We start from the raw sequence: 18,952 nt of genomic DNA, 5'->3' as shown, positions 1-18,952 counted from the left end.
AAAGGTGCTAGGATGCTTAAGAATGATAAATAAGCACTAAAAAAAAAAAAAAAAAAAAAAAAAAAGGAGCAAGAGAAGTGGATATAAATGCTAAATATTGGTTTGGCCAAAAAAGTTGTTGGGATTTTTCCATAACATCTTACAGAACTGAACAAACTTTTTGGCCAACCCACTAAAGACAAGAAATAAAATTTTTTACAAGTATAAAACACATTATAAAAATTTGGAAATTGCGGTTTCTTGTAAAAATGGAAATATCATTATATATTGTTTTGTAAGTAACTTATATCAAAACAAATGCTATTTGTCCTTGAAATCAGACCTAGAAACATTTTAAGTTTATAAAGTATGATAAGGGCTACTTTTATCTTACTTCACGAAGCTTTGAAATCCTATTGAACCGTCATGCTAACAATATAACAAGGTACACAAACGTGTAAAAAAAAAAAAGTTAAACACTGAAAATGTGGTTAATTATTTCTTTAATATTAATGATGTCATAGACAGTTGAAGCTTAGCTGTCAGCTTCTAATTTCATTTAGATGGAATTAGATGTGATACTGAGAAAAGTTGTTGCATCTTAGAAAATATGAAATTTTAAAAGCAGAAGTGATATTCAGTTTTTCCCCCCAACTTTCTAACTTTTCTCTTTCCAAACCAAGTAAGTTGTACAATTCTGTCCACTGAATTATAAATCTGACCCTTAGATTACCAATGCAAATTAGCAAAAATGGTGCTGAGAAGCCCCATGGTAACCTTTGTCTAACACTTGACCACAGTTTACTACATTAAACTGAATGGTTCTTAATGTCTTCCAAGGTCATTCCCCCCAACTCCCTGCCCCCAGGTATAACAGGGTCCAGATTCTTGCTGATTCATGGACCTGAAAAATTTCCCCTAAATTTTTTGGGTGTCATTGTCAGAGATGAAATTTTTTAGCCTGTTAAAACATGTAAAAATCAACTATAGTTTTATGGAAGAAACAACAACAAAAAAAGACTAGACAGAATTTTAAAAGTATGTGAAACCTTTCTGGAAAATTCAGACTGCTCTATAAATAGATTCAAGTTATTTTTATAGTGATCCCCAGTAGGTTGTCAGGGAAAGAAAATAGTTATTAATGAAAAGAAGTAGACTTTTTCATAGAAAATAATTCTAAACTTTTCATATATAAGCAGGAAGTACCTCCTGGAACTCTGAACAACCTGCCCCAGTAGAGCATTTTCTCTCTGCATCCTCCAAGGAGATGTCTGAGGTCCAGAGAAGACTGCAGCCATTCCCACAGACCCCGCCCCTTTCTCCATGAGTCCCTCCCATTCTGTCCCAGAAGCCCTTCCCCACGGTTGGTGTATTACAGGCTACCTTGGACCCCCAGGCAAAATAACTCCCAGCCTCTTTAACACACCAGGGACTACACACTTACACATCTTAAGGAAAAGCTCTCGCTTAAAAATGTAATGAAAAGGATAAAATATTGACTTAGCAGCTGTTTATCAGTAGTTAATTTTTTTGACGGAATTCACTTTGCACCTAATAATTTTATTTTTATTCCCGGCTGACTAAGAACTATGCAAATATATTAATAAAACATTAATGAGCAGTGAGACCTAGCAGTGCCCCTGAGCTAGGTTCTCTGGAAAGAGCCTAGGAAGAGGCGTCTATTAGGTGTTTTTGGAGGTACTGTAGAGGTTGAGAAAAAAGTAAGGCATAATTTTCAACTGAGAGGCTAGGCTTCATGCAGGACAGCTGGAGGACAGAAGGGGTAATTATTTGGTAACCTTTCTTGGGGTAGATCTGTGGCGACACTTAAGTGACTTCTTGACAAGTTGGAATTTGCAACTTCCTACAGATCACTGTCAAGCTCACTCACGTCCAGGGCTTTACAGGGTCTGACACTGGAACTGCTCTCCCTAACGCCAAATTCATGCTTCAGGATGAAGTGACTCATTTCCGGTCTGGATGGCTCTTCTGCATCCCCTGAGAGCTGCACAAAGCGCAAACCCCTCATCACCTCTCCTCACCTAGTAACCCCTTCCTACATTTCCCTTTCCTTCCTGGCCCTTCTCCTTCCTCCAGCAACCTTTCTCTGGGTCACCCACAAGCCTCCAAATTCCACTGGAAACAAATGCTTATTTCTCTGGAAGGTTTCTGTAGAAGAGACTGTTTTCCTACTTGCCTAAACCAAGTACTTGTTTCTCGCCCATGATGCCAACCTCCCAGAAGCCTTCTAAGCCAAGGCTTCCAGTCTTGTCACATTCGCCCTCAGAAAAACCTCTTCTCCTTAAAGCTGACTTATCCAGTAAGGCCAGTCAGCTTACTGGATGTTAACTCCCAGTTTGAGGAGAAAGTTGGACCCTGGCTCACAGCTCAGTGCCCACCAGACAACTCCTACCCTCACAGTTTCTTGACTAATTCCACTCCCATGACCTCTCCCATCACTGTACTCTCTGAACGCGGTCACAAAGACTTCTTTGGAAATGTTTAACAATATCTTCCTCCCTGGCCATAGGCTCCTGGCCCTCCACCTCTGTTAGTCCTTGACAATTCTTAGTTTTCTTTTTGATAGCACTGATCTTCCTCATTTTTTTCTCCTTTTCACCCAGTCTCTTACCTGAACTCCAAGTTCAGCGGGTGCTATGCAAATCGTCATCACGTGCTCCCCCTTTCCTACCCTGGAGACCATTTCCCTCCCCACAACCCTGTCTTTTGGCTCCACCTGCAAAATCTCTGCTTCCAGGAAAGCAGCATCATCCCCATTTAACCAAAAACTCATTTCCAAAAGAGTTAGAGAAAGAACAGTCTGAATTTTTCAAGAAATGTGCTTTAAATAGTTCCAAGTTCTCTGGACGCTACTAGCATTCCAAAATACAGTCACTGCTAGAGGCTATTTTAAGGGAAAGATCAGGATGCTCTGTGATTGGCATGTTAATTATTTATATGAAGATAACGAGTTCTATGGCTCTTATCATAAACTCTGAATTATTGAGGGTACTAAACTTGTAATACTCTAGCAAAACAGACAAAAGTTAAAACAAAATTCTGTATTTTAAAATCTTTCAGGCAATAGGATACTGAGTGGCTTCAAGGAAATGATCAAACTATTTGGGGGAAAAAAAAGTTTTGTTTTTTTTTTTTTTTCCATTTCTCCGAATGGACACAATGCTCATTCTACTTCGAAATGGTTCAGGTGGTCTGATCTAAAAGCCACTGTAACACTCCCTCACACTCTCCAAGGCCATGCTAAGTTTACCCTATAAATGTGAGAATGCCTGCTCACAAGGAGAGAAAATCTGGGGATGGTAAGAAATTTAAAGGGTGCTATTTGTAGCTTCTTTATTTGAAAAATATCCCAAATATCTGGGCCTAGGTATACTGTGACTATCAAACTGAAATGGATGTCCACAATAAACCCTAGAAATGTTTATCCAGAAGTCAGTCAATTTACTCAGCAATGTCCACTTATTCAAGAAAGGATACTTACTTGTAAATTGTAGTCTTGTAGAATCTTAACTAAGGAGTCTCTCAAATTAGGAATCTCCATTCCTTCCTTAATACGGTGAATCAGTAGAATCGGGTCAACATGTGTGCCGATGTTGTTTAACAAGCCAGTGATAAATGCTACAGGACACCACAGAAAACACTAACATGTAAGCAATGGAATGGATGCGATTTTAGGCAAAAAGTTATATCCTTGCAGTAAGTGTTAAACCATCTGAACTTCTAAATCCTCCCAAGAACTAATCTTCCTTTACTTTTCTCAAAAAAGCAGCTAAATGAGAAGAGATTTAAAAATAAAATGAATTGGAAAACAAATGATTGCTTTGGAACACAGATTGTGATGTCAAAGAGAGGTGACTAATATTTATTGTGAATATACTATGGCTCAGTTATCATATACTTTTCTCTGATATTCTGCAAGGTGGGAATGTTTTTTTGTTCCCAATTTATGGAAAAGGAAAAAACAGGATGGTTAATGAATTCGTCCAGGATCACACAACCAGCAATTTCTGAACCCAAATCAAAGCCAGGGTAGGCCCAGGTTCACAGTATGCTTCATTACCACTTTGCCTCCTGTAAGATCCTCGGACTGCTACTCTCTTATGCTAAACTAGATTCACAAAGTACCTTAATTGGTAATGAACCTGCATAACACCCTCCCTCCTCTTGTATCTCAGAAAAAAACTATTGTAACAGTGGTTTCTAGAACGTGAAAATCTTGAAATAGATAAGCCTTCTGACCAAAAGGTAAAAAGGGGGAAGGGAGAGATTTTAAACCAAGGCTGCTAGTTTCTGAATCATATCTGTATCTTTAAAAGAGGACTTTCATTAACTTTTGTTTCCTTCCAAAATGGGAGACCCACGCAGATGGTCAAGGAGGGGCAGCAGACAGACACTTGCGGAGTTGCACTGATAGGGCAGGAGAGAGAGGCTGGACGCTGCAGCAGCAAACCTCCCAGTACAGCCGATGTCCATAGTGGCTGTGGGTTTCCACAAAGAGAAGGGATAAGGGCTAGACGACACACTTCCAAAATAAATGCCCCTGTGTACACACAAAACCAGAATCTTTCATTCCATTTGGTGCAGTAGGTAAAACTGTGCTTCATGGGAGCAGAGTTAATCTCATGTCCATCACTTGTTCTTTATCAAGTTCAGCTAGGCAACATGAATTGATAAGGCTCTAGACTTCCCTGTATGGGGAGAGTTCGGGAAATTGTTACTATGCACCTGACCTATTTTTATTATAGATACTTCACCACATTTTAAATTCAGTGCATCTTGAGATGATTCTTACTCTAGACACAACTGGCTAAATGGAGGGAAAGACGTTATAAAGGCAGATGGGTGTTCTACTTACGTGGTTTGTCGATGGAATATAAAATCAGATCCTCCCAGAGTTCTGCATCATCCTGCTCCTTGGCAAATTCAATCGCTTTATCGACGTCATGCAATTCCTCCATAATCATCTTCAGGGCACTTCGACTGTTACCCATTCGGCCTAGAACAATGTGAGACACACGCTTAGGGTAATTTAATTAAATGTTTTAAGAGAAATCACATCTCTATTTGTTTACATAGTTTGATAGCCATGACAAAAAGTGAATTTCATTCTGTGACAACTGAAACTTACTAAAATAAATAAATCCTAATTACTAGGTATTTACTTTGTACTGAGTATTCACTTAGGTGCTTCACATGAATTACTTCGTGTAATCACTGTAATCCGAGGAAGTATGTTCTATTTCAATTTTATAAAAAGACAAACGTGTTAGTCACTTGCCAAGATCATATAGCTACTAAATGGCAAATCTGGAGTCTGAAACCATGTCTGTCAGATTCTGACTTCCTTCTGATGAAAAGCAGAAAAAGGAAAAAAAAACAAATTTGTCAACCCATCCACAATTTATTTTGATTTACACTGTAAAGTGTGAACTGATAGTTTTATTACACAATACTAATATATTATCTCAGTAGCATTTATTAAATAATGCTACCTTCTTTATTGAGCTATGAAGTCTCCTTTTCCAAATATTAAATTCTTATATAAAACAGGCTTTAACTTCTGTTACTTTGGTCTAAAACCTATGTCCATTCTTGGAAAATTTATATCACGTTGTCACCCCACTCTAGTTTATGGGGACCAAAATGAATCAAAACTACTTACTCAGAAGATAAACTGTCTCTTCGACAAAGTTTCTCTGTTGACAGATCTCAAGAGCCTTCAAATAAAGCAAGGTAAAAATGTTATGTGTTATCATATAAAAACAAATATCTACAGTCACTTAAACATACAAGTTTGAAAGAACTTCTCCACTGCCTCCCTTTAAAAACAAAGGAGAAGTAAATAAGTCTCTCTAAGTTTTGCTTGTAGCTGTCCAGATTTCCCTGAGAGGTGCTGGATCCTACACAATTTAACTGATAACATATTTGAGGCAGAACATTCCAGAGCAAAGGCAGAAAGCAAGATGCTGAAACAAAGGTTCTTCCCCACAAAGCTTTCTCTCTTTCTGCTACTTGAGGTTTCTTCATGGCACTGGTCTAAGCCATATTTCCTTCCACTGAATTGTAAGCTCCAGGAAAGGACTACTGTTCACAGCTGTATGTTCCCTGTATGGAGCAGTAAACATTTGCTGCATAAAGAATTAAATACTGGGGTGGGAATATTTCTACTGCTGGCTTACAGGGTCTAGAAAAAAACTCTGTTCAAGGATCTGTCAAAAGTGGGAGGAAAACTGAAAAGATATGTGCACCCTAATGTTCACTGTAGCACTATTTACAGTAGTGAAGACATGGAAACAACTTGAATGTCCATCAATAGATGAATGGATGAAGATGTGGTACATATATACAATGGAATACTACTCAGCCATAAAAGGAACAAAACTGGTTATCTGTAGTAATCTGGATGAACCAAGAGTCTGTCACACAGAGTGAAGTCAGAGAAAAACAAATACCATATATTAATGCATTATATAGAGAATCTAGAAAAACTGTACACACTAACCTATTTGCAGGACAGGAATAGAGATGCAGATGGGGTGAGGAGGGAAAGAGAAGGTGAAACGAACTGGGAGAGTAGCACTGATGTATACACACAATCGTGTAAACTAGCTAGCTAGTGGGAGGCTGTGGGGAGTGCAGGGATCTCAGCTTGGTGCTCTGTGGTGACTTTGAGTGGGACGGTGATGATGGGGTGGGAAGGAGGCTCAAGAGGGAGGGGTATATATATATATACATATAGCTGACTCATTGCTGTATAGCAGAAACATTGTGATTATACTCCATTTAAAAACAAAGTAACCCATTATACAGAGTGAAGTAAGCCAGAAAGATAAAGAACATTACAGTATACTAACACATATATACGGAATTTAGATAGATGGTGGCGATAACCCTATATGCTAAACAGAAAAAGAGACACAGAAGTACAGAACAGACTTTTGAACTCTGGGGGAGAATGTGAGGGTGGGATGTTTTGAAAGAACAGCATGTATACTATCTATGGTGAAACGGACCACCAGCCCAGGTGGGATGCATGAATCAGGTGCTCTTGCCTGGTGCACTGGGAGGACCCTGAGGAGTCGGGTGGGGAGGGAGGTGGGAGGGGGGATCGGGATGGGGAATACGTGTAACTATATGGCTGATTCATGTCAATGTATGACAAAACCCACTGAAATGTTGTAAAGTGATTGGCCTCCAACTAATAAAATGATATTTAAAAAAAAAAAAAAATAAAATAAAAAAAATAAAAAAAAAAAAAAAATAAAAACAAAGTAACACCTTACTTTAGAATTGGAATGAAACTAAGATAATGTTTTAGAGTTGTTTAGTAACTAAGTCATATCCAAGTCTTTCGGGACCCCATGAACTGTAGCCCACCAGGCTCCTCTGTCCATGGGATTTCCCAGGCAAGAATACTGGAGTGGGTTGCCATTCCCTTCTTCAGGGGATCTTGCTGGCGTGGATTCTTTACCATTGAGCCACCAGGTACACAATCATTTAAATGAGAAAATGAGAAGACCTGAAGGTCACAATGAGGAAGAAACGTCACTAATTTGATCACTCACACAATTCCTTTAAAAATTATGCAGCAGACAAAAATGGAAATATAGATCAATGGAATACGATAGAAAGCCCAGAGATACCCACGCACCTATGGTCACCTAATCTATCACAGAGAAGGCAAGAATATACAACAAAGAAAAGACAGTCTCTTTAATAAGTGGTGCTGGGGAAACTGGACTGTTACATGTAAAAGCATGCAATTAAAACACTTCCCAATACCATACACAAAAATAAACTCAAAATGGATCAAAGACCTAAATGTAAGGCTGGACACTATAAAACTCTTAGAGGAAAAGATAGACAGGATACTCTAACATAAATTGTAGCAACATCTTTTCTGATCTACCTCTAAGAGTAATGAAAATTAAAAACAAATAGGACCTAATTAAACTTAAAAATTTCTGCACAGCAAAGGGAACCATAAACAAAACAAAAAAACAACCCTCAGAATGGAAGAAAATATGTGCAAGTGAAGCAACCCACAAGGTATTAATCTCTAAAATATATGAATGGCTCATGTAGCTCAACATCAGAAAACAACCTATTCAAAAAAATGAGGGGAAGCTAGAAAAAGCCAAAAAAGATATACAGATGGCCAACAACCCCATGAAACATGCTCAATATCATTAAATATCAGAGGATTGCAAATCAAACTACAATGAGGTATCATCTCATGTTGGTCAAAATGGCCATCATCAAAAAAATCTACAAACAATAAATGCTGGAAAGTGTGTGGAGAAAAGGGAACCCTCTTGCACTGCTGGTGGGAATGTAAATTGATACCATCACTGTGGAGAATAGTATGGCGGTTCCTCAAAAACTAAAAATAGAGCTACTATATGACCCACCAGTCCCACTCCTGGGCATATACCTAGAGAAAACCATAATTCAAAAAGATACATGCACCCTAATGTTCATTGCAGCTATTTACAACAGCCAAGACACAGAAACAACTTAAATGTCATTCAACAGAGGGCTGGATAAAGATATTACATATATACAATGAAATATTACTCAGTCATAAAAATGAAGGACACTGTGCCATTTGCAGAAATGTAGACGGACCTAGAGACTGTCATACAGAATGAAGTCAAAAAGAAAAAAATGTCATATTAACACTGATATGTGGGATCTCAAAAATGAGACACATGAACTTATTTGCAAAGCAGAAATAGAGACACAGAGGTACAGGACAAACGTGTGGACACCAGTGGGGGAAGGAGGTGGGATGAACTGGGAGACTGGGATCGACATTTCTATACTACTTACACTACGTATCAAATAGATAACCAACGAGAACCTACTATAGAGCACAGGGATCTCTACTCAGTGCTCTGTGGTGACCTAAATGGGAAGGAAATCCAAAAAGAGGGGATATATGTATAACTGATTCACTTTGCTGCATAGCATAAATTGATACAACATTGTAAAGCGACTATTCTCTAACAAAAATTTAAAAAAGTGATGTGGCAGAGATGGCGAGATGTTCCCTAGTATCCGTTGCCCATTTCTTCTATAGAAGTAAGATTATAGGTGGTTGAGTGATTGCCCAGAATTAAAATCTCAAGGCCTCTCTGGTGGTGGTAGAGCTATGTGACCAGTATCCACTATGGAGATGAACCAGAAATGTGGGATGACAGCTTCTGGGTCTCAGAACACCCTGCTCTCTTATTTTTAATCCTTTCATCCAAAGTGCTCTTGGAAACATGGATGATACAGGAGACGCAGGAGACCTGGGTTGGATTCCTGGGTCAAGATCCTCTGGAGTAGGAAATGGCAACCAACTCCAGTATTCCTGCCTGGAAAATTCCATGGACAGAAGAGCCTGGCAGCCTACAGTCTGTGGAGTCGCAAAGAGTTGGACACAACTGAGCACATACACAAAGCATAAAAGCATGTTTTCTTTTAGATTCTTGAATATTCCCGAGCAAAAGTGCTCCATCTAGAGGAAAAAGTAGGTAACAGGACATACATTCGTGCACATGTGCAAAAAAGGAGAACAGAAAACAAGTGACAAGACAGAATAATAACAAAAATTGAGTAAAATATGATGTAAAAATAATATTCAAATTTTTCCTTTCATTATTTAATGTAAAGGTAAGTAACAGTTAAAAATTTGGGTGTTAACTAACGGAAACTTTATCAGCCCTTCTACCATATCAGTTTTATAATGATTTCTACATAGCCTTGACCCCATCATCTTTTATACAGTCTTATTTTTCTTTAAGGAAATTAGTAAACTATGCATCTCCTACTTTATTCCTCCAGATTCATATATACGGCCACCTTGTGAATGCAATTAGATATGAGAGTGACCATAAATTCAGGTATTAATTGATAAAGCTAATATTTTGCTTTTAACTGTTCTAGGCATAAGCAAATCAGATTTGCAAATGTGAAAACTAGGGCCTGATGACCACACCTGGAAATGACAGAAGAATGAACAGTTGAAAAACTGATGTCTCTCACAATTCTTGCAATATTGAGGAATATTTTTATTAGTATTGCTGTTGTTATTACTTTAATTAACTTTTTAAACCTGAAAAAGATGATTCCTTACCACAGTGGAAAGTATTTGGGACCTTAAGTTAAGAGACTCAGGTTCTAAGGCTCAGCATGTTGTCTTATAGCTCCAGACTGGGGGGAAATCTATTTAGGTTTTTATGAGTCAGTAGTTTTTCTGTGTTACAAGTAAATATAAAAGGAATTTGTTTCTAAGATGAAACAAAGTGTGCACAGAGTTATTATTTCTAGGGAGAAAGGAATGAGATGCTGCATGAATTAAAGTCAAGAAAATCTGCTTTAAGATGGCTTGGTGTACCTAAGCAAGGAGAGTGGTATATTTTTTGCAAATATACAGACTTCCCACAATGGGGTCTCAGGCTAAGATAATCTCTAATAATAATGTCTCAAAGATCTTTAACATGAAAGCCTAATGACTTGATTATAGTGACATGTTCCAACCATTACTATCTCAAATCCATTTTGTTCAAAATTCTCTTTCCACCGAAAGTTATCTTAAAAAAAAAAAGAAACCTACTTCAAATATAATTGTTCTCAGGTTTGTGTTGAATTCTCTTATCTGCAATTGATTTTTCCCAGTAGCTCAGACAGAAAAATTCCAAAGGGCCCACACAATGCTCCAAGTGAGTTCTCTGTATTAGAAATATCATGTGTGGGCATGAGAATTTCTGATGCTCTCTTTGTGGGCAGAGCAGTGTGCTTTCCATTGAACACTACCAGACTGGAAAACTGTAAACCAAATGGGTTGAAAGCATGTTCCAGACACGGACATACTGGAATCCAAGCAGAGGCTTTGTATGGTGTTCAGCAAAGGGGAAGAAGGATGCCTGGGTGGATGCTATTCACCCTTGTGTGCGGGGCTCTGGCTGAGGAATCAACAGGACAAGGCCACGTCTGCCTGGAAACACACGATGTTTCCTTCAAAGTAAGGCACAAACTTTTCAAAGATGAAGTTCAAAGTTCAGTTCAAAGATGAAGATTCTCCCTCTTTTTCTAGATTATAGATTTAAAAGTGAGAAAAGAGAGGAACGTTTGCTTTTCTTTTCTAAGATGATGTGTTTCCAAATTTATTCTCGAGAAAAAGCCTTAGGACCCAAAACGTAAACTGTTAATGTTTTTCATAAACTAATATGCAGGCAAGATTTTTTTTCTTTAATTAACTGTAGATGCAGAAAATCCATTGAGCTGAAACTGGTTCATAGTATTCAACACATTTGAAGTTAATCATCATGGGCTGAAGAAGCAACTAGAAAAGCTGTGATTGTGCATAAATTGTATGTTGTCAGTCAACTTCTTAACACGTGTCTCTCACAGGTCACTTACTTTGTTTTGTTGCTACATATGGCTGATGGTGGAAAGTACTTGCTCTCTGGCCATCTTAATTCAGGAAGACACGTGTAGATGGTAGAGAGCATTCCAGATGGTGTGAAGAACCATGGGAAACAAAGCTGAGGGTCTTCAATCGCCCAGGTTCTAGTACACACATGGTGAGTATTGTAGTTTATTTTGAAACAGCAGGCTCATAACACTTACTAGTTCATATTCAGCCCTAACTAGAACCTCATAGGTATTAACTTATTCATTCATTCGACTGACATGCAATAAACATTTAGTGCCTAATGTGTGGCTGGCTACTGAGTTTATGAGAATCAGTGAAACAAACTCCTTTTCCTTGAAGAATTTATAGGATGGTGGGAGACTAGAAACCATAGTTATAACTACAGTTAACTACATTATAACTATAATGGAATTGGGTGTAACAGAGAAACAGAAAAGTACATCATGTGGGTATTTATAGCACACAGGATGTGGGAATGAAATTATGTATCAACTTGGGGTCCTGACTGGGGCAGTTGCTTCTGGCTTTGGGTGGTTCCTGTCCCCCTCCCAGGCTGACTTTGCTGGTAAATACATCAGACTCCAGACAGTGTTTTATGGTTGACTGAGTTCTAGACCCTGGATCAGACCTTTATCCCAGTTAAACCTGGCATAGAGATACTTGAGGTCCTCACCAAAATCTGACCAGATAGGACCTCCCATTGTGATAGAATACCTGGCAAAAGCTCGTGCCTGGAAAGCCAGTCTTTCCCTTGAACACGGATGGACAAGCAGAGACAGAATACTAGAAGAACCCAGAGCTTATCAACAATGACGACTCTCACCTCGCAGTGTTTGAGCCGGGGCATCTGGGACTCACCTTTTCAAGGGGACAATGGATACTGTCTCGGAGAAATGGAAGCAAGTTGGGTCGGTCAAATTCAGCATAAAGGCTGATCTGCTTCTCATGGTAGCGCTGTCCCTTATGATGGTCTCTCTTGAAAAGCTTATGCAGGTACTAAAAACAGCAAAGGAATAAACAAGGGATATTAAAATACAGAAGTGATACCTGTTTAACATTGCTATGTTCAGCCACAGACAGGCTGGCAGAAAAGCAGTTTTTGGGAAAAAACTTTAGGTGAAGGGGAAGTGGAAAGAAACCTCAGCAAGAGCAAGGAGGTGCTGGTACTTCCTAGAATGGCCCCGAGTGACCTGTTTCTGCCTCTTACCGACCATGTGGCCCTGGGCAGGTCACTAACCTCTCTGTGACTGAGTTTCTTTATCAGCAAAAATCTTCAGTTGTGAGGACTGAATGAGTTACCATTTGTAAATCACTTAGAACCACACCTGGCACAGAATAGGCACTGCAGAAATGTTAATGACAGGCACTGTTAATATTCTCACCATCATCTGCTTCACCTCAGAAATAAAATGCTTGATCAGTGGTGTTCCTAGATTGTAAAAATTCTCATCCTTTATATAAAAGGGGGTAGAGTCATGGCAAGAACATGTTCTTAAAAATAACTCCAGTAGCAGGTGCTAAATTAATTGTTGTATTTTCTAAATCTCCTGTCCTTAAGTTTTACTGAGATCTGTGTTTGCCATGAAATGCTGCCTCCACTGGGGACCTCAAAAAGTGAAAAAAATCAAGAAGAGTCAGGTGTTCTGAATCCCATTTTCATAGCTGATTCCTTTTTCTGACTAAAAAAGTTAATGAACCTTCAAGGCAGTGAGTGATTCACTTTCTACTTGGAGTAGTAGCAAGGCTGTCAATAGAATGCACAGAAGTCAGAAATCGATGTTCAATGTTTCAGTTCAGTTCGGTCGCTCAGTCGTGTCCGACTTTTTGCGACCCCATAAATCGCAGCACGCTAGGCCTCCCTGTCCATCACCAACTCCCGGAGTTTACCCAAACTCATGTCCATCGAGTCAGTGATGCCATCCAGCCATCTCATCTTCTGTCGTCCCCTTCTCCTCCTGCCCCCAGTCCCTCCCAGCATCAGGGTCTTTTCCAATGAGTCAACTCTTTGCATGACATGGCCAAAGTACTGGCGTTTCAGCTTCAGCATCAGTCCTTCCAATGAACACACAGGACTGATCTCCTTTAGGATGGACTAGTTGGATCGTCCAAGGGACTCTCAAGAGTCTTTTCCAACACCACAGTTCAAAAGCATCAATTCTTCGGCGCTCAGCTTTCTTCACAGTCCAACTGTCATATCCATACATGACCACTGGAAAAACCATAGCTTTGACTAGATGAACCTTTGTTGACAAAGTAATATCTCTGTTTTTAAACATGCTATCTAGGTTGGTCATAACTTTCCTTCCAAGGAGTAAGTGTCTTTTAATTTCATGGCTGCAATCACCATCTGCAGTGATCTTGGAGCCCAAAAAAATAAAGTCTGACACTGCTTCCACTGTTTCCCCATCTATTTCCCATGAAGTGATTGGACCAGATGCCATGATCTTAGTTTTCTGAATGTTGAGCTTTAAGCCAACTTTTTCACTCTCCTCTTTCACTTTCATCAAGAGGCTTTTTAGTTCTTCTTCACTTTCTGCCATAAGGGTGGTGTCATCTGCAATGTTTAGTTCATGTTAAATGGACACAAACACCCTAGAACCCACCCGAGGTGGGAAGACTTCATCACACCAAGTGCATCAGTGCATCTGCCCCCTTGATTGGATTGGTTCATCGACACCGTGCCCTGCCCTGAAGCTGTGGACGGGGAATGAAGTTGCTGGAGCTTGACACTTGCTGTCGTATACGGTACTGTATAAGCCCAACCAGGACACAAGCACACGGAGAAACCCCTCCTCGGGTTAACTGCTCCCCTCTGTCTCAGGCAAGAAGTGGGGGCGTCCGAGAGAAGTCCCTGCTCCGATGAAGACTCCGGCCACTCCACTGGCATGGCGTCAGTGTAAGAGCTGACATACTGCAGCTGCCCAGAGGTACAGATGGGTTAAGAAGGTTCTGTCACATCTTTGGGGCAAACGTAGAGAGACATTTCTTCGCCTGACGGAGACGACGGGCCACTTCAGTGTGAGCGCTGCCGCCATTCTACCACTGCCCCAGTGACACTGTCACTTGATCCCTGCCGCCTGTAATCCTGCCTCACGGCTGAAGGGAGCCAGAAATCACTGCTTTGCAAACAAATTCCACGATGACCCACACAGAGGTACCTTGCCTGGGTAAGCAGATAATCTGGAGATTTTCAATCATGAACAACAGAGCAAAAAGCATTCAGAAAACCACTGAGCAAACAACCAGAGGGACAACCCCCCCTAAGTCACTTCACGTGCCTATACTGGAGTCTTCAGAAGCTTCAATGCATGAAAATGACTTATAAATGCTCTATTTCCTAACCCTTCTCCCGGGCTGCAAAGAGGCGCGCAAAGATACAGCAGTCTTCTATGATGCTCACAGGCCTACTGGAACAACCCCCGTTTTCACTGAAGACTTCTCTGGCATCATTTTGAAAGGACATGGAAAAACATCTCTTCCTGTTTTGCTCCCATGATGACAGCCATGCAGAGAATCAAAGGAGACCCCCAACAAAAGAAATCTAGAGTAATGGACCCCATGGCACTACCACATGACCACATAAGAAAATAAGGCACAGGCTCTGTCAAAAAACGAGGCGCTGCTCTGAGAGTGTTCTGTGTGGTGTTTCCTTAGCAGGAAGGAAATGGCAACCCACTCCAGTACTCTTGCCTGGAAAATTCCATGGACTGAGGAGCCTGGTGGGCTATAGTTCATGGGGTCACAAAGAGTTGGACACGACTGAGCGACTTCACAGACAGACAGAGAACTGTGGGCAAAGAACATGACCTGCCATATGCATGTTGCCCACCATCAAGCCCTCAAAGCCACGGCAGCCAGCCCAACAGTGCACCCTGAGGGGAAATCAGCTTGGAGAAAAACACACAAGGGCCCTAGACAGTTAAGATGCATATCTAAGAGATGATTTCAATGAGCCCAGACTCTACCATCTTCCTATACAAAGGAAAGTACTAAAATCATTAACTTGAGATGTCTGTTTTCTGTGTCTGTGGTTTGATGCTTCACTATATTTTTGTTTTTTTCCCAGAAAAAACTGCTATACATCCTGGCTCCCTGACCTCTTTGGAACAGTCACTTAGCGCTATCTAAGAGGCTGCTCTCCCAGGCTACAGGTCTCTGTATGTGCTCAATAAAACAATTTAATTCTCAACTTTCGGAGTATTTTTTTTTTTTTCTTCAGTTGACAGAAGGAAGGTGCTTACTCCTAGGCATAGTTTGATAATTCAAAAATGTGATAACTTTTTTTTTTTTAATCACAATCCAATTGTGAGTCAAAGTTAAAGTTCCTGATCTATTATTAATTCCTACTCTGGATTCTGATCATCTGCTGCATTATAATAATTACAGAATATTGTTCGTGTTCACTCCAGTCTTCTCAAACCAATACTGGAAGGTGACTTGCTGCTCTGTTCAATCATAGGGCAAAAGAAGAGGACTGTCATGCTTACCACGTGCTGCAACTCTGGTCTGTCTTCTAATTCTTCCACTACTTTTTTAATCTATAGGAAAAAAAATTAAATGTAGAGTTATGAGGATACAAATACAGCTGTGAAATTATCTGATAAACATCTCACTTCTTTATGGAGATAGTGGTCTTAGACACTCATCTGTTTCAATTCATATAAAGGCACTCACGGAAATTTTATCTTCATTGTCCAGAAGCATGTCAACAGCTTTCTGCAATATGAAAAAATACCCAGTCACTAAAATGTGCCACAGAAAAGGAGAACACAGAACATAATGTGTTATACATGGTATCACCATGAAAGGCAAAGGGCCTGTTTTACATAGATAAGAGGGTTCTTAGCTTTAGAATGGTTCTTGAGATATTTCTAAATGTATTTTAAAATTTGTTTCAATCTGCAGTCTCTGTGTTTTGCATACAACATAAAATGGTGCTGTGCTACAACTCACAATACAAAGCATTTGTATTATTCCCGGTACCACAAAAAAAGAGCTTTCTTTCTAGCCACGTAAATATTGATGGAGTCCCTCTACAGATTCCACAGATATAAGGAGCGGGTCTTATGTGGAGAAGAGGATAAGACAGAATGGGGAATAAAAAAAAAAAAAAGACACCTGAAGCTTCATAATAGTATAAAGCTTATAGATTTATAGAATTGAGTTTAGCTACCTTTATCATTCATGAAACACAAGTTAGACAGTGTTTGTAACAAGAGGTGGTAGGAAGACAGCCCACCAGACTAAGCCTCATACAGTGTCCCTGGGTCTTGTTCTTGACTCTGCTATTACATTGCCTACCTGTCTGCTGCATTTTTTTTTCTGAAACATTAGGATGTTGGAAGAGATTACCCTTAAGTTATTTTCTAATGAGAAAGTTATGTGATTCCTTGAGTTCATGCTCTTGAATAGCAATAAATTTGAACTCATTAATCTTTTGTCTACAGCTTCATATGCAAAATAAGCTCTTGAGACACATGAGGGGTGGGTCCGTCATAAGGGGAGACTGGCTATGGGAAATTAATTTCTATATAAGTTGCTCATCCCCTTCATCATCTTCTGCCAGAGAAGCAGAACCTCTGCACCTGAACTTCCTGGGACCTGCACTATTTTTAGATCTGTACACCCTAAGGACTTGACTCATTCAGTATGAAAAATGGGCTTTAGCATCTTTCAGAAAAAGTAGATTTAGCTTCTATTTAAATTAAGTTTAAGTGTGTGAATTATAATACATAGCATGTAATGGATACATAATATAGCCCATAATAGCCCTAGATACAGTAAAATAAAATTTTAAAAAGTCCAAGTAATCTTTTTGGAGCCTTAAGTGTTCTACTCTTTGATTTATCTAAAATTTCAGCCTTTCAAGTAACAGCTACTGTGTTTTATGAATCTCTTTCTTTTTATCACTAGCACTTGGCATTAACTTTCTTTTTTAAAATACATACAAACAATTTGTATCACTTTACAAAACCCACTGTGAGATGTGGAGGCTGGGTGCCCTCATCAGACAGAAGTCAAAGCGTTAGTTGCTTAGTCGTGTCTGATTCTTTGTGACCCCAAGGACTGTAGCCCTCCAGGGTCCTTTGTTCATGGAATTCTCCAGGTAAGAATACTGGAGTGGGTGGCCATTCCATTCTCCAGGGGATCTTCCTGACCCAGGAATCAAATCCAGGTCTCCCACGTTACAGGCAGATTCTTTACCATCTGACCCACCAGGGAAGTCATCCCACTATTCAAATCCACTTTATTATGAAATATTACATCCCACATGTTCTGGCCTGAGCATCATCTGAGATCAATGGAAACTCCACATGCTAAAGCTGTGAATGCCAAAGAATAAAAGTGCATCAAACAGATCAGAATAGTTTACTTACAGCTTGAATTCTGGGACATACAATTAAGAGGATTGAATGAGCTAAAGCACATGGCTAGTTTCTCTGTTCCTATGAATTACAATGAACTGTTTTACTAAAAAAAAAAAAAATTACTTCACATACACATAACTTTAAAAGTTCCACATCAAGTTATGGATTGCTTTTACAGAAAAACTGCATCAACTAAAGGAGTCCTGAATGCCAACTACTAAAGGAAAATCCAGTGAGGGTCAGAGTGTTCTGAAGAGTTAGCATACAACAGGTTATGTGATTTATTAACTACTCCAGCATGTGGACAAATGTCTACGAAAAACTTGGGACAGCACAAATAATTTATCAGTAGTAAAATAAGAAACACATTATAACTGATTCACTCTGCTGTATATTTGAAACTAACATACACTATAAATCAACTATACTCCAATAAAATTTTTTTAAAACTAAAGAAATCTTAAAAAAAGAAAAGAAACATTACCTCAGAATCAAAATCCATTAATAAAACAATTTTATCCTTGATAGAACTGAAAAGATTATGTTTGTGGATCAACTGGAAAACATCCTTATGTCTTAACGTTAGGTATATTTCCAAAGCATTGCCATAGTTTTTGTCATAGGTGTACCTGGTAAGACAAAAAGTTTTTACATTAATGTTCATCAACACTTCTAATAAAACATGAAGATATACTCAATAAATCATGTTCTACTTTAATGAAAACTGAAAAACTTGTTCAGAGAGAAAAATTAACTTTATTTAGAAAAGTGTTCCTTGGGATTGAACTATATGTGACCAGTAAGTATTTCTTTCTCAGAACCTTGAGAAAATTTTAGAAAATTGAAAATATTCTATTGTCAATATTCTGTCAATATAGACAAAAACTAATTTCCTACAGAAAACTCTCAAAATGTTTTAGAGAAATTGATATACAATGAAATTATGACCCCAAATGAAGGAAATTCTTATTCTAGTAATAGGAAAATCAGTTACAATTCTTACAAGCAGTATTCAGCTGACAGATGGGTGATATTCCAAAAGCTTATCTGTAAGGAGGTTGTATAAAATTCAAATGTGTTTTTGTGTTGAAACAATGTTTTTCACAATGCTTAATTTCGCAAATCAGCTCTTAAAGGTCAACTGATGCTAAGCCGCATT

General features: G+C 39.1%; 1 protein-coding gene across 2 annotated transcripts in view; it reads right to left on the bottom strand.

Annotated features, from left to right (window-relative positions):
- VPS41 (VPS41 subunit of HOPS complex) overlaps window positions 1-18,952 on the bottom strand; it is a 196,849-nt gene that overhangs the window by 7,395 nt on the left and 170,502 nt on the right. For both annotated transcript variants that reach the window (XM_065938976.1, XM_065938977.1), the window contains 7 exons: window positions 18,278-18,422; window positions 16,100-16,141; window positions 15,913-15,963; window positions 12,284-12,421; window positions 5,663-5,717; window positions 4,856-4,996; window positions 3,482-3,618 (listed from right to left, as the gene is read on the bottom strand). In XM_065938976.1, coding sequence (XP_065795048.1) covers window positions 3,482-3,618; window positions 4,856-4,996; window positions 5,663-5,717; window positions 12,284-12,421; window positions 15,913-15,963; window positions 16,100-16,141; window positions 18,278-18,422 — 709 coding nt within the window. The remainder of the gene's footprint in view (window positions 1-3,481; window positions 3,619-4,855; window positions 4,997-5,662; window positions 5,718-12,283; window positions 12,422-15,912; window positions 15,964-16,099; window positions 16,142-18,277; window positions 18,423-18,952) is intronic.

The sequence above is a fragment of the Muntiacus reevesi genome, chromosome 6, assembly GCF_963930625.1.
Source record: "Muntiacus reevesi chromosome 6, mMunRee1.1, whole genome shotgun sequence".
Lineage (NCBI taxonomy): Eukaryota > Metazoa > Chordata > Mammalia > Artiodactyla > Cervidae > Muntiacus > Muntiacus reevesi.
The sequence above is the reverse complement of the archived record's forward strand: the minus strand, read 5'-3'. Positions and strand labels throughout refer to the sequence as shown.